At 53.0% G+C, this 20,336-nt stretch overlaps 7 protein-coding genes across 7 annotated transcripts; 3 read left to right on the forward strand and 4 right to left on the reverse strand.

The window, feature by feature from the left end:
* Nucleotides 1-698: 698 nt before the first annotated feature.
* BGZ61DRAFT_527724 (uncharacterized protein) lies at nt 699-1,550 on the forward strand (the record flags this gene model as incomplete). The annotated part of the gene is made up of 1 exon (XM_046253156.1): nt 699-1,550. The coding sequence occupies one exon, from the start codon at nt 699-701 to the stop codon at nt 1,548-1,550; it is 852 nt and encodes a 283-aa protein (XP_046109161.1).
* Nucleotides 1,551-3,787: 2,237 nt separating this feature from the next.
* On the reverse strand, nt 3,788-5,998 carry BGZ61DRAFT_584386 (uncharacterized protein). The gene is made up of 2 exons (XM_046256361.1): nt 5,693-5,998; nt 3,788-5,642 (listed from the first exon to the last, which is right to left on the reverse strand). The coding sequence occupies exons 1-2, from the start codon at nt 5,852-5,854 to the stop codon at nt 4,026-4,028; spliced, it is 1,779 nt and encodes a 592-aa protein (XP_046109162.1). The 5' UTR covers nt 5,855-5,998; the 3' UTR covers nt 3,788-4,025.
* A 900-nt stretch (nt 5,999-6,898) lies between these two features.
* On the reverse strand, nt 6,899-8,088 carry BGZ61DRAFT_442461 (NUDIX hydrolase domain-like protein). The gene is made up of 3 exons (XM_046244735.1): nt 7,663-8,088; nt 7,373-7,578; nt 6,899-7,308 (listed from the first exon to the last, which is right to left on the reverse strand). Exons 1-3 carry the CDS (start codon nt 7,763-7,765, stop codon nt 7,126-7,128), a joined length of 492 nt encoding a protein of 163 aa, XP_046109163.1. The 5' UTR covers nt 7,766-8,088; the 3' UTR covers nt 6,899-7,125.
* A 1,509-nt stretch (nt 8,089-9,597) lies between these two features.
* BGZ61DRAFT_490355 (fungal-specific transcription factor domain-containing protein) lies at nt 9,598-12,125 on the reverse strand (the record flags this gene model as incomplete). The annotated part of the gene is made up of 2 exons (XM_046250327.1): nt 9,598-10,267; nt 10,321-12,125. 2 exons carry the CDS (start codon nt 12,123-12,125, stop codon nt 9,598-9,600), a joined length of 2,475 nt encoding a protein of 824 aa, XP_046109164.1.
* A 1,174-nt stretch (nt 12,126-13,299) lies between these two features.
* On the forward strand, nt 13,300-15,600 carry BGZ61DRAFT_124012 (uncharacterized protein). The gene is made up of 4 exons (XM_046237061.1): nt 13,300-14,087; nt 14,146-14,471; nt 14,528-14,890; nt 14,944-15,600. Exons 1-4 carry the CDS (start codon nt 13,659-13,661, stop codon nt 15,482-15,484), a joined length of 1,659 nt encoding a protein of 552 aa, XP_046109165.1. The 5' UTR covers nt 13,300-13,658; the 3' UTR covers nt 15,485-15,600.
* A 1,276-nt stretch (nt 15,601-16,876) lies between these two features.
* BGZ61DRAFT_442465 (NADPH2:quinone reductase) lies at nt 16,877-18,518 on the forward strand. Its single transcript, XM_046244736.1, has one exon. It carries the CDS (start codon nt 17,074-17,076, stop codon nt 18,139-18,141), a length of 1,068 nt encoding a protein of 355 aa, XP_046109166.1. The 5' UTR covers nt 16,877-17,073; the 3' UTR covers nt 18,142-18,518.
* Nucleotides 18,519-18,567: 49 nt separating this feature from the next.
* Nucleotides 18,568-19,636, reverse strand: BGZ61DRAFT_442466 (uncharacterized protein). Its single transcript, XM_046244737.1, has one exon. The coding sequence runs from the start codon at nt 19,604-19,606 to the stop codon at nt 18,758-18,760; it is 849 nt and encodes a 282-aa protein (XP_046109167.1). The 5' UTR covers nt 19,607-19,636; the 3' UTR covers nt 18,568-18,757.
* Nucleotides 19,637-20,336: the final 700 nt, after the last annotated feature.

Genomic DNA, 20,336 nt, shown 5'->3' on the forward strand with positions numbered 1-20,336 from the left:
GGTGATTGGTCTTGAAGATCAATGAGTGTCTTCTCTTTCTGACCAGAGAGTATCCACTGCTCTTCTTGAGTCTGTCTGGCCAATTATGGAAGTATTAGATTCAATAGCCTGGATGTGATGCATCAAGACATGTAGCCAAGTGTCTCATTGACGCTTCTAGACCTGGTTAGCATTAAAAAGTAAGGTGCGTGGCATATCGAGCACCTAGTGCTTCAAGAATAAACGAGGCTGGAGTCGCCCACAGTGTCAATCCAACACGACGCAATTGAGTGTGGCACACTGCATATTTCACAGAGCTCAACAGCTTGCGCTAGCCCTTATCACGGTGCCCTGCAGCCTGCAAGCAAGCATGGCCAGCTGTGCTCCCAATAGCCGCGGTCCCCCATCCGCCACAGTACCGATCAGTTGCGTAATGTTTGAACTTAAGAAAAGGCGGTTTGCCGCTATCACTATAAATAGGCTCCCCCTCTCTGGTTGAGCAATTTCAGACCGCTCTTTATCAAGCGCTGTGTCCCGTTGTCGCAGAATCCGACCCGGCCAGACCTTCAGGCTTTGGAATTTGTCAAGAGCCTCGACGCTTTTGTGTACAACGCAGCCTGACCGCGTCCACCATTCTCCTCTTTCAGCATTCATCCCTCTCCTCAAAAACCGCCTCGAGAGAGGATTGCCTGATCATTTCACGCGACTCTGCACACGCCATGTCCAGCCCACCAGACAAGCTGTACTTTGCCTATGGGAGAAATCTCTCGCTGCAGCACATGGCAATCAGATGCCCCAACAGCCAGTACGTTGGACGGGCCATGTTGCTGGAATATTGCTGGCTGTTCAACGAGAGGGGCCATCCGAACGTGATTCCTCGCACCAGTTCTAGCGTACACGGCCTGGTCTTCAGGGTGAACGGCGACGACGAGAACAGTTTGGACCAGAGCGAGGACGTCCAGGGCGGCACCTACACGAAGGTGTTCAAGGAGCTCGTCCTTTACCCGACCTCGCCGGAGCTACAACTCCCTATTGCTGGTCTCGTCGATGCTGTGCGAAATGGAGCGAAAATGGAAGCTGGGGAGCAGGAGCATCATTTCGAAGCCAACGTCCTGGTTTACCTCAACGAGACCATTATCAAACGGGGCCGCCCCAGAGACGAATACATCGGCCCAATTCGCTCTGGCATGAAGGACGCCACTAGGCTGGGCATCCCCGAACACTTCATCAGAAACTCGTTTCAGTCAATGACTCCAGCCACTGCGATTCGCAACATCAACCGCCGAGTGCTCCGCCCAGACTCTGCTCATTCTGCTGCCACTGAGGCTACCAGATGCCGCCGCGGGCCATTTGGAACTTCTGGGGAGTCCAGGAGCAGAATGTTTCAAAGGGAGCATGTGCTTCGCAGGGAGCGACTGCATCTGCCGGCTCTCACACAGCCGTCGCCTGACCAGGGAATGCGGATCATGGCACCGCCACACGTTGCAAGTCCGTGGTTGACAGGCGGCTTGCCTTACGGGGATTCGACATTACATCCATCGGGACAGGAAGAGACAATGCATTTCTACTAGAGATGAGTGCGGTTGGTGGCGGGCGTGTTTGAGGGGGAGTCCACAGTTGTGATCAGAAGGAGGGTTTGTTGGGGCTCATCTATCTACAGTCATTACAGATACCATTACAATCAATGCTACGTAAAGTGTCTTTCGTTTGCTGTACGCCCCAAGTGCAAGGGCCTGGCGGTGGCGGTGCCGATGGGAGTTGTTTGTGATTCCAAACGTGAGTGTGATATGGGCCAGATTGGCGATGTGACTGGGTCTATCAATCAATTGCGTCAACTGGCCACGGTAGGCAATCTGCACTTCGGCCGATATGGCCAACAGGCGTTCATTACGCCCTGTGGGATGGACAGTGTCTTAATCATACGAAGGCTAGCGCAGGAAGTTTGACAAACTTCGGTTGGTCCAGGTATGCGACATGTTGCTTCTTCTCGCATCTTCCAGGATGAAAGCCCCTCTTGTGTCGTTGGTCGCGGTAAAGCCAAGGTCTGCCGTAAAAGTCGGTCAACTCTAACAATGCCCAGTGTGGGAAGAACCGTACTTGGTTGACAATCTGTCCAATGGGGTGGGCGCATCACATTGCTTTTTGTGCCTATGTTTTAAGACGCTGACTTTAGTGCTGACCCTGCTGCAAGCCATTTATGAGTTGTCATTGAATTGTAATAGATAGTGCTGTTTGGGGTTGCTGAATGGCCATTGACGTTGTCAAACTTCCGCCCTTGTCTTGGCAAGTATTGATCGCCAGTGCTGGCGCCAGGCAACTGAAACAATAGAGTGACTCCGGTTGGTGATGTGCATTCTCACGAGCGATACAGCCAGCCACGATTCTGGACTTGTATTAGCCGCGCAGTGCCAAGCCTAGAAGCGAACAAAGCGCGGAATCAGTAGCCGGTCACCACATCCGAAGGATTTGCACTCGCATAGTGGCATTGACGCGGCCCGGTTCCCTTGCCGATGGTTCCAGCCTGATCAATTATCCCGGTTACCCCATTGTGTGCTGCACCAACCAACATCCCTCGGGCAGGGACAGATTTAGGACAATGGATAAGGTGCATTGAAGCGAAAGACTAGTTCCCATTCCCAGCATGGAGTTATAGCACAGAAGCCAGGATACTATATTTAACTCGATAGTTGCTACGTTGACTAGTGCCACACCATTCGTAAGCAACAGCTGCGCATTGGGTTCTAGAACACAAAAGAAAACATCCATCCACGCTCACCAACTTTCCTCAAGTCAGCTATCTCACCTCAGTTCTCTAGTTCCAGAGAACTCTGCCTATTAGACTCGTTCAGGACTTTGTAATCAGCGGGAAGAGAATCCATAGAGACAAGTTTCTACAGCGTCCAACTTGCAATCGACGCAGCGGGGGGTGGCTGAGCTCGTTTTTAAATTGTGTCAGTCTGCGAAGCGACATATGACGGCTGTGGAACACATCATGCTAAGAAAAGGTCGGATGAACGCAATAAAAGCAATTCACCTTTCAAGGCGAACTGACATTGTTCGCCTTGCAGTATTCGTTGTTGACGTGGGCCCTCATAAGCCGGTTCGAGACGAGCGATTGGTAGATGGCAATAACGTAGGAGATGATCTTGAGCTGGGAAAGCGCCCAGGGCGTTTTTGGGCCCCTCTATACATCAATGTGGCTAGCGAGCCCAAGAGACCGCTCAGGTATGTGAAAGTCGACCCGCATCGCGGTCCAGAAGGCGTCGATGTCATCTTCCCAGGTCGGCTAGCAGCGCGGGACTAGAGAGACAGCTTCCATTGGAGCTGACGGAGGAGTTAGTTGGCTATAGGTCACTGTCAAGGATGCAGCCATCTTACTCTTGCCTGCGGGGTGTCCAAGAGAGCCGTCCCTGGTAATCCACCACTTGTCGTAGTGCTCTGGCAGCTTGGGGTAACGAGAAAATGGGTTGATAAAAGAAAAAGATTGTGCCAGTATTATTATTCGCACAACTACGATCAAATGCGCACAGGCCTGTGTTTTCTGCAGGCAACCCTGATTCCAATAGCCGATGCCAATGTCTTCTTTGCCACTGCCCTACATGCGTCGATGCCGGCCTATTAAAACCTGTGTAAACTTGCATGAGCAAAAACATCACTTTGAAAAAGATAGGCATGACTTTATATCAGCTGCCTTTCAAGACCCAAAACCTGATAAGTCAAAGCCCGTTGAAAGAGGTAATTGTCAGGGCATTCAATTGGTCACCTTTTAGGACTACATAATTCACAACGAAAGCGGGAGGATCGAATGTTTTCGTAGACAAATGGAACCTTTATTATGATAGAAGACTACACATCTAAATTTTATCTCAAGAAGTAGAAAGTTTATCCAGTGAGGATGTTCGTGGGGTGTGACAGTGTGCGCCAAGTGATTCGGTTCCAGATGTCGTGGAGAGGCATCACACTTCAACTCGTCAACTCAATAATCCACCAGTATTCCATGCCTGACAGAGGCAATTTTCGTATCAACAGTGAGAGAATTGAGTCCCTTACTGGCGCATGAAGGTATAGCAGTCCTTCTTCTCCTCGAGGTAAGACTCCTTGCAGGGCTTGTTCTCAGGGGCAACCATGTAGTTGCAGTTGCCGTCCTGGGACTTCTGGTTGAACTCGACGGCGACGCAGATGAGGATTTTGGCGACATCGCCAACCTTGACGTTGGCAGCGAGGGTAAGGTGAGCGCTCTTGGCCTGGCAGATGGCGATGCAGTGGTTGACGTCGGTGGCCTGCTCCTTGTGGCACTTGGAGAGGTGCTCCTTCTTGAATCCCTTGTTGCACATGGGCTGGTAGTGGCTGATCATGTCCTTGTTGTCGCGGGGGTATCCGTGTCCGCTACCGTTGCCGTTGCTGTACATGTTGCCGTTGTTGCCAGAGCCAGAGCCAGATCCGTTGTTCCCGCTGCCGTTTCCGTTGCCAGAGCCGTTGTTTCCGTTGCCAGAGCCAGAGCCGTTACCAGATCCGTTGTTTCCGTTGCCAGAGCCGTTGCCAGAGCCGTTGCCAGAGCCGTTGCCGCTTCCATTGCCGTTTCCGTTACCACTGCCGTTTCCGTTACCAGATCCGTTACCATTGCCTGAACCGTTGTTTCCAGAGCCAGAGCCAGAGCCATTGTTACCGTTGCCAGATCCGTTGCCGTTGCCAGATCCGTTGCCGTTGCCGTTGCCGCTTCCATTGCCGTTTCCGTTTCCATCACCACCGCCGTTGCCGTTGCCGTTGCCTCCACCGTTGCCGTTCTCGTTGCCGCTTCCAGAGCCGCCAACGCCAAGACTGAGGAGAGAATCATCAGGGCCGCTTCCGCCGATAGAGAGATCGAGGAGCGAGGTCAAATCATCCAGGAGACCGCGGCGGTCGTGGGTGAGGACATTGGCCTCGAGGAGAGTACCCTTGTCCTTGTTCTTCTTGCCACCAACTTGGACGTCGATGAGTTTATCGGTTCCACCGTTGCGACCGGGACGGCCATTGCGGCCGGGACGACCAGTGTTGAGGAGGTCAAGTTCGATGGCAGGCTGAGCGCGGCGGTCATGGGTGAGGATATTGGCCTCGAGGAGGGTGCCCTTGTCCTTGTTCTTCTTGCCACCAACTTGGACGTCGATGAGCTTGTCGGTGCCACCATTGCTGGGGCGATTGGGGCGGCCATTGCGACCGGGGCGTCCGGTATTGAGGAGTTCAAGGTCGATGGCGGGCTCAGCGCGGCGGTCGTGGGTGAGAACATTGGCCTCGAGAAGAGTACCCTTATCCTTGTTCTTCTTGCCGCCAACTTGGACATCAATGAGCTTGTCTTCGCGCTTGCCCAGGACATCGGCGCTCAGGAGGCTATCGCCGCCAACATCAACCTTGGCGATGTCGCCGTTCTCGCCAACGGAAAGGCTCAGGAGAGGGTTGACGCCGACTTTGCCGTTGCTAAAGTCCTTGATGGACTCGCCCTTCTTGAGGTCGCCAGTCTTGCAAAGGTACTCATCGAGCTCCTCAGTAGTGATGAGGCCGAGGTAGATCAGGATCTGGATATCCTGGCTGACTTGGTGCTTCTTGCAGACCTGCTCGGGAACCTCGTAGCAGTCACTGCCACTGCAGCCACGGCGGTAGTGGGCCTTCTTGCCACCCTTCTTCTTGTACTGTAGCCGGGTTAGTATTGGGACGATTGTAGATCAGGTGCAATGCTTACCTCAGTGGGAGTGATGGTGACGTATTCCTGCTTCTGCTCAACCTTGTGAGGACGCTTGGTGAGGATGTCGATGTTGGGGCAGATGCTCAGGATGGCAGTGAGATCGAGGAGACAGCCATTGTCGCGGCTGAGCACCTGGAGCTGGGAGATGATATCGGACATTATGAATTAGGTAGGTAGTCAAGTAGGAGACTGAATTAAAAGATTGGAATGAGTGTGGGAGTGTGTAAGAAGGAATACGAGATGATTGAATGGGGAGTGATGCTGATGAGGAAAGAAATCTGGTTTGGGAGGAGATTCCATGACATTATATACCCAAGAGACTCGCATGGAAATGGACAGTCTGACTCTATTCTGTGCATCGTGATGGTCCTGCTTCTGAGACCGTCGAGATTTGGCCGCCCAGGGGTTGCCACGACTAGTTTCGAGCAATGAGTACACACATCAGCCAAGATGGCATAGCTAGGGAGATTAGTCAGAATGGGAAATTGAATCCCTGGCCGGTTGTCAGAAAGAAGAAAGAATCGTGTCGATCGTCGCCCTCACACGCTTGATCACAGCAGTCCAAGGAGTTGCGAACGAGACGGAAGTGTGTTGTCACCGAGATAGTTCCTAGACTAGCCCTAGCTGTTTCAATGCGGTCAACCCTCTAAAACAGGTCGTCCCTGTCCTAGATTGCCCAAATTGGGTTGTCCATGGTCGGACATGCAGCAATATGCCATTTCCGCATGGGCATCGCGACGTCAGAGGCAACAGACGCAAGAGGACCTCCATTTCCACATTTCCGAACCCCGTCAACACAACGCACCACTCACATAGCGTCCTGCCCCGGAGCCACTGCAGCCGGTGTCTCTCGGCCGGGACAATTACCACCGGCGTCACGCAAGGGCGTCCTTGATGTGCATAGCCGAGGGGATCGTCCCTGGGGCGAAGTGGCGCGTCGTGGGGAAGCTGCCAGGTCCGGAGAGCCGCAAAAGCAACGGTCGCGGATCATGGGGCCACTAACTGAGAGCGCGGTAATTGACGTGAACACGAGCGATGCTGGAAAAAGACTAAGGCGGACCAAATATAGTGTGAGACTCCTAAGATGGAAAACAAAAGAAAGCGCCCTAGTGACCTGGTCCAAACACTCCTTGCGTGAATACACAAAGTTGTATAATTGCGAGGCCCGGCCGGCCGGCCGAATCACCGAGAAACCGGCGTGTGCACTGGCGGCGAGTAGTCACTTTTCCTTTCTTTGCTTCACTTTGCTTTTCTTTGCTCCAACTCGGCGCTTGGCCCTTTGCTTCGATTAGATCTCGCCTACCACGTCCTACCACCCATGATCCATCCGGTCCTCGCTTTATTTGGCCGGGTGTATGTTTCGGCCTGCGCCCTAGTCAGGGCCTCACCTCGGTCCTGCACCATCCGAGTCCTAAATTTGAGTCCTCAAGTCACCGGCTCAGACTATCCAGGTCTGGCGTCTCCTCTAGAAGATGCACCAAGGGCAGGAATAGTGAATCTCCCTGCGATGATCCCGACGCCGACGCCGGCTCGCCCTGCGGCTGGGTGAGCAGCTGCTTCAGATCCCCCCATGTCTTCCAGTACCAGCCCTCGCACTTGTTCGGCTCCAGCACCTGGGAAGCGTCAGTTCAGATCCGCGTCCGGCTACGGGCCTCTGGTGAGAAGGTCTCGACGCACCTGAGGCTCGGCCGCCTGGTCCACCATCTCGCACCGCACGAACAGCGTGACGTAGTGCTTTCCCACGTCCTCGAAGACATCGTTTGTCATAGATACGATCTTGACGCCCCGGACCTTGAGGCCCGTCTCCTCCAGCACCTCCCGCTCGGCGCAGAAGAAGACGCTCTCGCCATGCTCCAGGTGACCACCCGGCAGCTGCCATGTTCCTGTTCCGAAAGTCCGTCAGCCTCATCGATCCGCGGTACTGGGTCATCGTCTAATCGACCCGGCCATGGATGGGTCGAGGTTACCTGCACCATGGCTCCCCATGCGCTTGCCTGCGACAAACTTGCCATCCTGGCCGTAGACGATTGCCGCCACGCCAACACGAGGGTTAGGTTTCTCCGAAGTCATCGCGAGGGCGTATCTATGCAATTCCCGTAACGTAAAGGATTAAAATGAAATATGTAGTCAATTTCCCACCATCAATCCCGCGCAATATTTTGGGAAAACAACAGAGGGATCGTTTGGTGACCATATAATGTAGGCGAGTGAATTTTAGCTTGTCAAGTCAACCCCGCCAAGGTGGAGTGAAGTCTGCCTAGCACAGGCTGAGTCATGGGCATCTCACAAGATGTTCGAAGTGGAATAACCAGAGAAGCGATGGGCTTCCAGGGAAGCAGTGACGAAATTTAGGCATACTAGAGTCGTTTTTAGCCCAGGTTTGCACGTGTACCGGTCTCGGTGCCTCTTACGCTGTTGGGTTCGCTTGTTCGGTGGTATCTTACACTAAAAGCTAGGCAGCATATGCTTGTCCTAGAACAATACTCTGCCTGCACCGGATTAACAGGTCCATGTCCTTGAATGAATGTACTCATTTTAATTGAAATATTTATTTTCCAATATTCCTTATACCTATTGCCAAACACAGCTCCTGCGCAAAATCATCACTGCTGTTTTCAATTGTGGTATAGGGTAGCGACCGTGGAAACTGCACTCTCCCTCGCGTCAACCCACTACCGCTCGCTCGGTGGCTGGTTTCTCTCCCAAACATGCCACTAAACTCCTAACAGAGAATCCAGGCACCTAAAATTTAGCGTAACATAAAACCTCTCTTCCCCTGTTAAAGGGCCGGCCTTGCTGCGGCCCTACTCAGAAACAAGAATGTGCTAGTAAGAACTCGCTTTAGGGTGCTTCGGTGAGGAGGAGAGAACTGCCAAGCGCTTTCAGGACTCCCCCAAAAGCAATCCCAAGACACAGGGACATGTCAGTTCCGAAAGAAGGTTAGTACGAATGAGATCGAGGACTGACCCCAGTCCCTCAGTTTATTTCAGGATATTGTCTTGCGAGGCCGGGCTAGTCAAGCCTCAGAAATTACCGTTGCGCCAGCCTCGCATTTCTACGATGCGCTGGAACATGACGTATCGGAATTGGGAAACACCCCTTTGCCGGCTCTCTTGAGGATCAATTTCATTGATGTAGTAGTTTCTGAATAATGATAACTCGACTTTTCCTAACCGTACCCCCGACGCTACCATCCTATGTTCGTGTCTAATACGGGTGGCGCTCGGCCCCAATCCCGACCCAACACCAAGACCCAAAAATATTCGTATCGAGAAGTAAACCTGTCTTTCATCTTCCGGGCCGGAGTTTATGGCTAGTGAGCTCGAGTCTGAGCGCCCGAGTCTAAACCTATTGTTCTCGCGATCCCAAACAAGCGCGTCGCATGTCTCAGGATAGCGTTGGAAATGTCTGAGCGATTTGGCTACGGAAGGCTTCCGAGGCATCGCTTCCAGTACCAGTCCTAGTACCAGCTCGTCAAATTGATGCCGACTGAGGTCTTTCATCTCTCTGCCTTAATCCAAGACCACACTGTTGTCAAAATCACCCTTCTGACCAGCCCCTTCTTCCCATATCCCTGCTGTCAAGGTTTTACAAGCGATGGTGACGAGAGACCATGCCGTTGATCATGTCGCCAAGATGCTGATCACACTCTCACTCTCCCTTGGAGCCCGGCTCGGGCTCAAGAGTAAGAGGCATGATCCTCGAGCGCCTCGTTATCCCACGTTAGCACACAATTTGAGCCCCAGAATCTCGGAGAAAACCTGAGAGTCGGGTCCCTCGAGAGAGCATGGCACTGGTTCGGCCAAACTCAGCCTCCTAATTTAGCACATTGGTGGGAAACTAGGTTCTCTTTCTTGAGTCATCGTCATGGACAAGTCGTTGCTTCCTTGTCCGTGTGGAATTCATGGGAACGGCTGAGACGGAGCGAACAGTCCGTAAAGGGCGTCCTGCGAGATGTCTTTTTCTTGATCGTTTAGGAAGTCCAATAGTCCCGGCGAGTTTCCCCAGACCGGGTCAACATGGTCCATGACTCCTCCAATGAACTCCGAAGTCACAGTGGGCATGTAGGGACCAGGTGGACGTGTAGCAGTGTGTGTCATACCCCCGTTGGACGGGGTCATGGCGAGAGGAAAGAAGAAGCTCTCATCGAGACCAGCTGGAACTGGTTGCTCTTGGCCAGCAGCGCTGCCTTCTTTGATGCTGACTTGGAACTCCCGGACCATGTCCTGGAGGACACTCAAGGGCTTCTTCAGACCAAAGTTGCAACCCACTTGGAGCTCACTAAGGCAGGTCCAGAAGAACGAGATGGGCTCAGTGAACTGGCCCCTCTCACGACGCTCCTGCCGAAGGATGGCAATGACAGCCGAGTAGACGGCATACGAAAGCAAAAACGGCGCACGACGCAGGGTGAAGGACTCGCGATATCGTCGTACAAGCTTCTGGATCATGAGGGCGCTCTGGACACAGGCTTCCTCCCCTCGTCGTTTGGCGGCCTCGTCGGAGTGCCTTCGGAGATGGCCCTCCTCCAAAAAGGCACGATGGAGGAGGATGGTCATGGCGTGAAATGTCGTGCTGTTACGAGTGGTTAGCATCGTCAGGTGGTGTAGAACGGGGAGATCGCTTACTGTGGGGTGATTTGATGTGGAGGGGGGGTGATGGCGAGGTTATCGTCAGGGTCAAATCGTAAGTGACTAGGGAGACTGGTCTGCCACTTTTCTAGCTCCTTTTCGATTGCGGCTCTTTTGTTGAGGAGGTACTCGGCGCTGTGCTTGACACACTGGATGCCGTACAAATCGTTGATTCTCGTTGAGATCTGGAGCAGCCTCACCAGACTGCTGAATGTCGACACCGCATGGGCAGGCTGAGCGCCATATGCCGGTGGCGCCGTCGCCGGTGAGTTCGGGTCGGTGTACGGCTCCCATTCCTCGAGTTCCTCGAACGTATCCAGCAGCTGCAGTGGGACCCTGGCCTGCGCCGAGGCGAACATGCAGGGTCTGCCGAGGTACAAGGCTTGGGTGGCATCGGTTGTGAAGGCGGCCCAGTAAAGGCGTTTGCGCATCTCCTGTTCCAAATCTCGGCGCAACATGCGTTCGTTGCTGACGCCGGCAGTGCTCTGGTAGTCGGGGCCAAGCATCAGGTGGCAGCCCAGGTCGATGATCATGCGATGGGCCGTTCCCGAGAGACTCCAGCCTGCACTGGGTCGTCCTTGCGAGACAAGCGAGACGCTGGTCAGTAGTAGTGCGAGGGCCGACGGAATGCTGGGCTTGTCGAGCTCATCAACCAGGAGCTCACGAAATCGGTCGTAGAAGCGCCGGCCGACACTTTGGGGATCTTCCGGGTCGGCGCGGAGACAAAGGCGGTCACTATACAAGGAAGTCGAATAGAAGATGGCGTTGAGCAGGAGCTTGTTGACAAATGGGCCGCCACCACTGGCGAGACTGTCCATGAAGGCTGGGCGGTATGAGATGAGATAGGCGTAGTGCTGGCGGTTGAAATGCAGGTCGAGCAGATGCTTGGCCAACTCGGGATCGCAGCCATCGAGGTCCATCAAGTCCTGCGGGCGTCGGAACATGCGCGCTTCCCTCTGGCGCTGCAGCGCGGCGTTGCTGATGAGGCGGGCCTTGGAGGCGGCGATGGCGTCGTCGCCTTTTCGGGTCATGGTGGAGATGTTCTCGCGGTGCTGCGCGCGCGACGTCGGGTTCATGATACTAGCCAGACCGTGGACGGCCGAGACGTAGCCGTTTTCGTGGAAAACACCGGCAACTCGGGCTTCGCTCGGTGAGAGGCCGCTGACGCCGTCGCCGTTGCCATCGTTGCTGATCGGACGAGGGACGGGCTGTTTGGAGCCGGGCATTTGCTCCGAGCTCTGCTGCACAGACTGGTTTGATACCGAGAGAATATTGCCGAAGCTGCCTATTTGCGGTTTCGTTTCGCCGTCGGTCGGGCCTACACTGCTCCGCGGGGGGGAGGAGAGGAAGCCGGCGCCCATGTCGTGAGCGCCGGTAGAGGCTGTGGGGGTCGGCAGAGGGCTTGCGATGGCGGCGGTCGAGGCCAGGCGACTGAGGCCGTGCGAAGTGTATTCATGGGATGCTCGCGAGGAATCACCGGTGTCCATGAGCTCGGCGGTCCAGGCAGACTGCATCTCGGGCGGCAGGATCCCGGAGGCTTTCATGTGGTCGAGCATGGCGGCAACGGTCGCCTCGAGGCTCTGGACGCGGGCGCGGGACGGTCGGGGTTCTCGGCGGGCATCGTGCGGGTAGATGCAGGACAGGTTGTTGGTGGTGCACTCGACGCACTGCGGGCGCGCCCCGTCGCATCGGACTTTCTTCTGGCGGCACGGCGTACACGTCTTGCAGAGGGTGCCGCCGGGCGAGGCGCGCGAGATGCGGGAGTCCCGGCCAGGGCGGCGCGAGACCTTGGGGTTGGTCATTGTGAAGAGGCGCGACGGTCGCAGGGTGGCGCAGGCAAAATCCGAGTGCGGCCGGGCGGTGGTGTTGGTGGTGAGGCGGTCGGAAAGATGTCGTGATGCCAGGCCGTGGTGTTGAAGAATGGCGCCGGTCGGCGGTTGGGTTTGCTCACCCGGGACGAACAGCCGAGGACTGATGTCCCGTCGCTAGCCCCAGCGAGTTAGCAGCGAGTTAGCGGGCTGTTGGAGGGGCCGTGAGGGGGCATCGGGCCACCGTCTTTGGGGGTGGACCCACTAGCAAGTCGGCTTTACAGGGCCTCGGCCACTGAAAACCGCTGAATTCCAGCGCGGGGGCCGCTAGACGCCCCTCTGCTGCTGACCGAGGGCGCCCCAGTCCGGGTCCACCCGATGTGCTCCGACTTTGGCCATGGATGCCGGGGGTTCACCGGGACGGCACGGTGACTGGATTTGCTGAAGGTGAGCCGACCGTTGCAGCCGACCGTTGCAGCCGAGGAGAGAGGGAGAGAGAGGGAAGGGAATTAATAGTGCAGGGCATAAGTCAAGGTTTTGGGGGCCAGGCCATTTCGTCGTCTCGGCGGCCTCAGCCAGTGCGCGATGCGAGTCATGCTTGGTTTTGCAGACGCACCCCAACAGAAGGGAAGAAACCTGTGACTTGGGGGAACGGAGGTGAGGTGAAGGAGGAAGAGAACAGAGTACATACAAGTCGACGGCAATTGAGAGCGGCCCCCAAACTCCATCGCCGCCTTCGTCGCCAGCACCTCCACCACCATTGCCACTTCATGTCTCACACAGAAACCAGGCACGCGAGCGTCTCTTGACCACCGCAGCGCCGGCCAAGTTGGCTTGGCGGACTACACTAGCACTCAGCCGAGTTCTTGATTACTATACATACCAGATGACGTCGACTTGAGCGGACCATTTCTCGCAAACAAAGCATCAATCGCCACGGCATCGACATTGCAGCTCTGCGTATCCCAGACCCATGGAATGAATCCTCGATACCCCCAAACTCTCTCTCTCTCTCTCTTAGTCAGAAACCTTAAGCTATGAGATGATTGGCTCCTTGGCCCCGTATTCCTCGACGCTGTCAAAACGATTCAAACTTACGACCTTCCAACTCCAATCTAGGCCGACAAACCACCATGAATCGGGGTCACCCCCGAAAACTTGCCCAAATCCTCCCCGCCACGGCCCTCAGTGATGAAAGCAGCAGCGCAGAGTCCGTCACCCCCGGGCTCTCTAGAGCCGTCAAGAGGGCCAAAGCCGCCAAGGCACCGGCCAAGCCGAGACGCTTCGTCACAGATGTCGCCTGCAACAATTGTCGGCGGAGGAAATCCAAGGTGAATGAAGACGAACTGGACTTTTACTCGCCGAGCCGATGAATTTAAGGGCTCACTAACGCCGTCCTCCGTCTAGTGCAACAGTGCCAGGCCCGCCTGTGGGCATTGTCTGAAGAGACAGGTCGCGTGCATCTATATCGATGACAGGAACGCCGTCGTTGCCGTAGACCTCAAGCGGAAGCATGAGCCCCTCGAAATGGAAAACGCCAGATACCATGAACTCTTCATGCTTTTGCGCAGCAAGCCCATGGGAGAAGCAGACGAGATCTTCCGCCGCATCAGGGCGTCGAGCGAGCCCCTGGATGTTCTTGACGCCATCAAGCACGCCCAGTTATTGCTTCCAAATCCAGGATCTAACGAGAGGTTGGGTAATTCACAGCTGACGAGACTCGACAATAATTGCCTCCACAACAGTCCCATCAAGGTCCACGCCCGTCCGTGGACCACTGTTGTTGACGATGGCCTCGTATCAGATCTCATCACGAATCTCTTCCTCTGGGACGGCATATATGCCTTCCCATCGCTTGTTCTTGACGCCTTCCTAGAGGACATGGCGGCTGGCGATATTGAAAAGGCTAAATGGTGTTCACCTCTGCTGGTCAACGCTATTTGTGCCCTGCGATGTGTATGTTTTGATTGCTTAAACCCATATGTCGCCGAGTGGCACTGACCGGTTTGGCTAGAACTACTCGGAACGAGCCAAGCTCTTTGCTGCGAAGACGCAACAAAACTTGTGTGATCGATTTCTTGAGGAAGCCAAGGGTTTTCTCGGCCGCGAAAATGGTCGTCCTTCCATCCCGACTGTCCAGGCCCTCGTCTTCATGTATCTTGCCACAGCCGTTGCAGGGAGAGACAGAGCCGCGCGAGTTTATCGCTTCACTGCATTCACGATGTTACGGCGTCTACGACTCGAACAGAAGTTTCATAGCCTCGACGACAGCAATGCTGTAGATGCCAAAGAAAGACGAGTCATATCTTGTGCACTCTGGGGGCTTTTTACCATCGAGAGGTTGGTTTGATCTCATCCTATACTAGAGTGCGACTTTTTTAACCCTCCATATTTAGCCGCATAGCTCTCTTCTACTCCCAGCCGTCCATTCTACCTCCGCCAAACATCCCCAAGTTGTTAGATGGCTACAAGACCATGACTGTCGAACACCTGGGCAATGTCGACGTCCTAGGTCAGCCTCTCCAGGAATCAACATACCAGGTACCTGTTGTTACAGGAATAGGGATCCTTAGTTGCGAGGTGGCTGAACTATGGAATGAAGTGATGTATCATATCACTTCTACCGAAACCATCAAAGGCAGTGACGCAGACATTCGCATACGCAGAACTTTCTATTCGAGACTGAGACGATTTAGAGAAGAGCTACCTATGAGGTTTCTCTGTGACACGAATTTGACGCCGTCCACTTGCTTCTTGAGGTTCGTCCTCTTCCCCTGTGTCCGTTGTTCAATAAAAAAAACTGACCATACAGAATGCACGAAAACGAAGTTATATACACTATCCTTCAGCATCTCCCTGCCGATGCGCTATTCGAGACTCAGTACCACCATCCCAACTCTACTGTTAAGGATGTGTTGCTACAAACCTGCCGAGACGATACCACACTTGCAGAAGTATACCTTCGAAAGTGGCCATTCAACCCCATGATAACGCGGTCCATCAACTTGACCATGTACAACCTCATCCCCGTTCTTGAAGACCCGGAAACCCATGATCTCTTCACCAGAGAATGCATAATGGCCCGCATGTCCGCTCGCGCGTCGAAGCTTGGCGCACACCTGCTCCAGGCCGTACAGGCGCTTGCCTGGGCTATGAAGAAGCCGATCCCTGTAGCTGCCCGCCCGTATCTCGAGGATTGGGGCCCGGAAGCTGTCGAAAAAGACCTGCCCATTGCCTTTGTATTGCCTCAGCTAGAGGATATCAAGGGCATATTGCAGTCTGATAATGAGGCCGACGCGGCAGGGGTTGAAGACCAACTTGGCTTCTTGATTGAAAAATGGTCAATGATGTAGCTCTCGAAGCAAGATCCCTGGCGGGGCCTTGTTCAGGGGTTGGCTCCATTCTTTGGACCCCATGTTATTGTCAACGTCCCAGTTCCTGTATTTCTATCTACCTGTACCATAATTGTACAAAGTTGTTTTTACAGGCTAGGTAGCCAAGTTTCAGCAGGGGCTACGATTGGGGGGAAATCTGGCTAGTTACACTGCTCAGACGCGGCCTCATCCGTTGCAATATCAGATGAGTCACGTCAACACTAAGCCTGGGTGGCTTGTGTGATGAATTCCTGGGTTCGACTGAAAGGTGTTTTGAGAAATGAAAAGGAGAACCATGGTGTTGTATAAAGTACACTGGAAACGGCTAGAGCCTGCAGGTGTCATGGATAAATGAACCTCGCAACGGGTACAATTGGAGGCAATTTGACATTTCATATGCGATTGGCGGGTACTTATCAATGGGAAAGCTCGGGTTCTGATCGCCATTAGTAACATTGCTTATGCGTCGTGTTGGTACACTCTCGTTTATTTCGTCGCGCAGTAGTCGTACTTGCGTTTGTATGACGTGAGAGTCCTTTACTCTACCCCTGGGTAACGGCAACAGGCCCTCGCCACGGTTTCGAAACGTCAGATTCCAGGATATCGCATATTCTAGGGAGAATTTTGAGACAGCAGATAGATCTGTCCATCATCGTCTTTAGCTACCATCTACAGTATGCCCAATTAATAAAGTTTTGTACTATTGATGCGGCATTCCCTTATGCATCGTTTGATCGAGTGATGCCGGCGATGGTATCCCTATTATTGTGTCTCTTTCGTTCACTTCTGTCGTCTTTGAAGCTTACCTTCCTAGCTATTGAAGACGCATCAGTACCGCAGGCTTCATCAACATTTTGAGTGGGCTGTCAGCTTTGAGTCCTCTCTGTTGCTTCTCTCCCCACAAATTATATAGTAAGAACAAGAACTTCGCATTTATAAATATATTTTAAAGTTATTATTACTACAATTATTTTTGGAAGATAATCCTGTATCACGAAGCTTCTGATAGATTGATACCATAACCTTAGTCAGAGTGGAGGGGTTTCCGAACCCCCTCTCTGAACGCCCCGGACGATCCGGGCCCAAGCCATCATCAGCTTCATCGTTTTGAACACCTTTTGCCCTGATCAATTTGACGGCAACGAATTCCGCAGTTAGCTAAGTTTAATATACCTAGTTAAAGTTGCAGGTCCTGACTTAGTTAAGACTGCCTGAGGCGGCGTCAGTTGGTCCTGCCCAGCACCCCTTAACAATGACACCTTCAGAAACTAACATTCGCTTTATAAGCACATGACGTGACCGGATTTATCAGCGACATCATCCCAGTGGAGTGTTTTGAGGATGGGATTCTCCACTCTCCACACAATCTCCCATAGTGTCAAACTTTGTGATTATTCAGCTGTCGGAGACTGTCATAACTGCGACAGACAGATACACAAAAGCCCTCAGTTTGGCTAGTGGTTCAATGTGTGGCAACCATCGACCAGATGCTTCACTGACGAACATCTACCAATAACATCAAAGCTTTGGAGTCTGTACACTCCTGACACAAGATTTAAAAACCGACAATGGCCAAGACAATGAAGGAAGCTCGCGTGCAGGTTGGAGAGGCTCCTGCGTACCATATCACCACGAGGCTCGCCGAGGCTGCCATTCCAACGCCTGGCCCAGATCAGGTGGTCATCCGCGTGGTTGTTGCTGGCACAAACCCCAAAGACTGGAAGTACCCCGTTTTCTTTGGCGGCAAACAGGATGAAAACACTGGTGATGACGTGGCTGGCTACGTCGAGGCTGCTGGAACCAACGTTACCGAGTTCAAGAAGGGAGACCGCGTGGCCGCGTTCCACAAAATGGGTGCTCCCTATGGCGCTTTTGCCGAGTATACGGTCGCCTACGCAACCACGACGTTCCATATCCCCGAAAAGACGAGCTTCGAGGAGGCGGCCACGATCCCTCTGGCTGCTATGACCGCGGCCTTGGCTCTTTTTTGCAGCCTTGGCGTCCCGGAGCCCTGGGTGCTCACTGGCGCCGGACGAGAGAAGGCAAAGCAATCAGCCATCCTGATTTATGGCGGCGCGACCGCTGTGGGCTCTTTCGCTATCAAGCTGTTGAGGCGTGCCAACATCCACCCCATCATTGCCGTCGCTGGCCGTGGCGGCGACTTTGTTGAGGGTCTGCTCGATAAGTCTCAGGGCGATGTCGTAGTCGACTACCGCAAAGGAGAGGATGCTCTCGTCAATGGGATTAAAGCCGCAGTGCCCAAGGACAAGAGCCTCTACTTCGCACTTGATGCTGTAAGCGAGAACCAGACCGGCGACACCATCTGCAAGGTGCTTGATCCCGAAGGCCATTTGACGGCCGTCTTGCCGTACACCCTGGCCAACCCTCAAAAGGTCAACTTCAGTATCACCAATGTCGGAAATGTTCACGGTGAGGCAGCCAACTACAAAGAATTTGGCTACGCATGGTACCGACTGTTCAACCTGGGGTTGAAGGAAGGCTGGATGACGGGACACCCACATGAAGTTTTCCCCGGGGGACTCAATGGTGTGGAGAGTGGTCTGCAGGCTTTGCAGGCCGGCAAGGCGAGTGCTACCAAGTATGTGTACCGCATTGCAGAGACAGAAGGACTGTAGGAGCTTTCGGGCATAGAAAGAGAGCTATCCCCGAGGTACAATAGGTTTGTGTATTTAACCACACTTGCATTAAACTTTTTCGTTTTTCTCACCACACTGGAAGAGATGGGGTTTAGGACTCGTTTGCATAAACACCCATAGTAAGACCATCAAGACGGACATAAGACTCGGAAAATAGTAGGCAGCCCTGAGGAGAGCCAGCTGGTCGACGGAATTTACGAGGCTCAGTTGGTCATGGTGACAATAATGTATTATTTGGTGTCCCTAGATTTAAGCGCGATTACCCAACCTGATGTACTACAAACGTTACAGGAAAACGTTGATTTTTAAGAGCTCGATGCGTAATACACATTGAAAATTAGTCTTCTCAACTAGGGACATGTAAAAACTAAGGGAGATAGTGTCTTCAGTAAAATATAAAACCTATTAAGTCTAACAATTTTTCTATTTATTTCCAGGCACAGAATCAAGTCTAGACCATAATCTGATCCAATAAATTCCGACCGTTCTTCGTAGTATCTGTTGCAAATTGCTCCTTCAACAAGTAGGGTATGTCTGCCGTCCAAGACTGTGTCTTTTCTCATCCGCGACGACTTGTGAACAGTCCACTTATCTATTATATATCTTGTTGATCTTCTACCCATTGGATGGCACTTGCAAGAGTCCAAGGCTCGCCATAGGTTCTGGGCGACTGCCTAACTACTGACCGTAATTTCTCAACGTCTTCTCGTTTCATGACAGTAACGCCCCTTTCCCCCCACTTCCATGGTTCGGTTATTAATGGCCCATTGCCCCAATCAATGTCTGTCCATATAAAATGGAAATACCATTCACCGTCATCTCCCCGAATAACTCCCAGATCAGTACCATCAAAACCATGCCAATTCGGCACAGCATCTCTGCCCATCCGCTGCAAATCATTCCAGAGGCGGTGCTCCTCAAGAATTACTGAATTCGAAGGGGTTTCGTGGTAACAATCGATGCAGACAGCTCTGCTTGCCGGTTTACTCCCCCACCGGTTAAAGACGTTATGACACCAGCGGCAGATATCCTTCTCCCTCCGGTTCACTTCCAGCTTGAGCTTCCTATGCTCATTATTGAAGCGGGTTCGGTGAAGGTTTATTGGAATATCCGAGAACCATATTCTCTCGCCTGGCGTTCCAGAGCCCCATTCGTAGCAGTCATAGCAAGAACGGAAATGAGCCGATTTTGTCTTTTGCTTCTCAACAAAGGCAGATGCTGGGCGCATGCGTGCGCAGTAGGCGCAAGTGAGTCGCCATTTCCTTACCGCCCAGATTGAGTCATCTGCCGCGGCGAGGTCGAGATACCCAGAAGGTTGGGTATGTATGAGGGATGCGAAGAAGCGAGAGGTGGCTCGCAGATGAGCCGTGTCCGGAAAAACTAGGTAGTTGATGATAAGGGGGTATAGTTCTGCCGGAAGGTTTAAAATTAGTGATGAACTCATGGAGCGCTGTTTGAACAAGTCAAAGGTGATATAAATTCACGTACCAGCTGGCCTTTCTCCGTCGCTTATATCTTGTAGAATTTCTTTGTGGCTGCCCTTGACCTCCTTCGGCGTCAGAGTCATCGCGGCCAACGTCAGCAGCATACCATGACCCAGCCATTTCCCCCACAAAATGCTGTACCCCTATGTTATTAAACCAGATTGGGGGTCAGATTGGGGCGCAGCTGACCCTGGTCAAACCAGAACTCCATTTGTGACTCAATCGGTGTGTGCGATGGCGGCCCGCTTTATTCTGGCTACCTAGAGTATAAACTACCCCAGTTTTACGCTACTCTATCTCTGCGGAAAGGTATATAACCATCGCCCATACATATACAGTCTCCGCAAGCCTATCATAATATACTTGTGGACTGGAATGATACGTAGCGTCTCGGATGCAAAGTCAAACACCCCTGTGATTTGGTAAGCGATAGGCAGTAGGCATAGCCCATTAGAGAGCGACGCGACCCTATCATTCGAAAAGCCAAGCAGTAGTGCGATAAAATAATGGTAAAATATGTCAAAAGGATGTAAGCTGTCGTAGGATTCACTACCTAGGAAGAAACGGGCATTCTTGGTCAACGCTACACCCGTAGCTAAAGGCACGTATAACTGCGGTTGGCCAAACAAATTCACCACAAATGTCATACAAGCTCTTGCTTGCTTAGCCCTTCCTACTGTATCGACTCGA

Source organism: Ilyonectria robusta (genome assembly GCF_021365365.1).
Source record: "Ilyonectria robusta strain PMI_751 chromosome Unknown BGZ61scaffold_3, whole genome shotgun sequence".
Classification (NCBI taxonomy): Eukaryota; Fungi; Ascomycota; class Sordariomycetes; order Hypocreales; family Nectriaceae; genus Ilyonectria; species Ilyonectria robusta.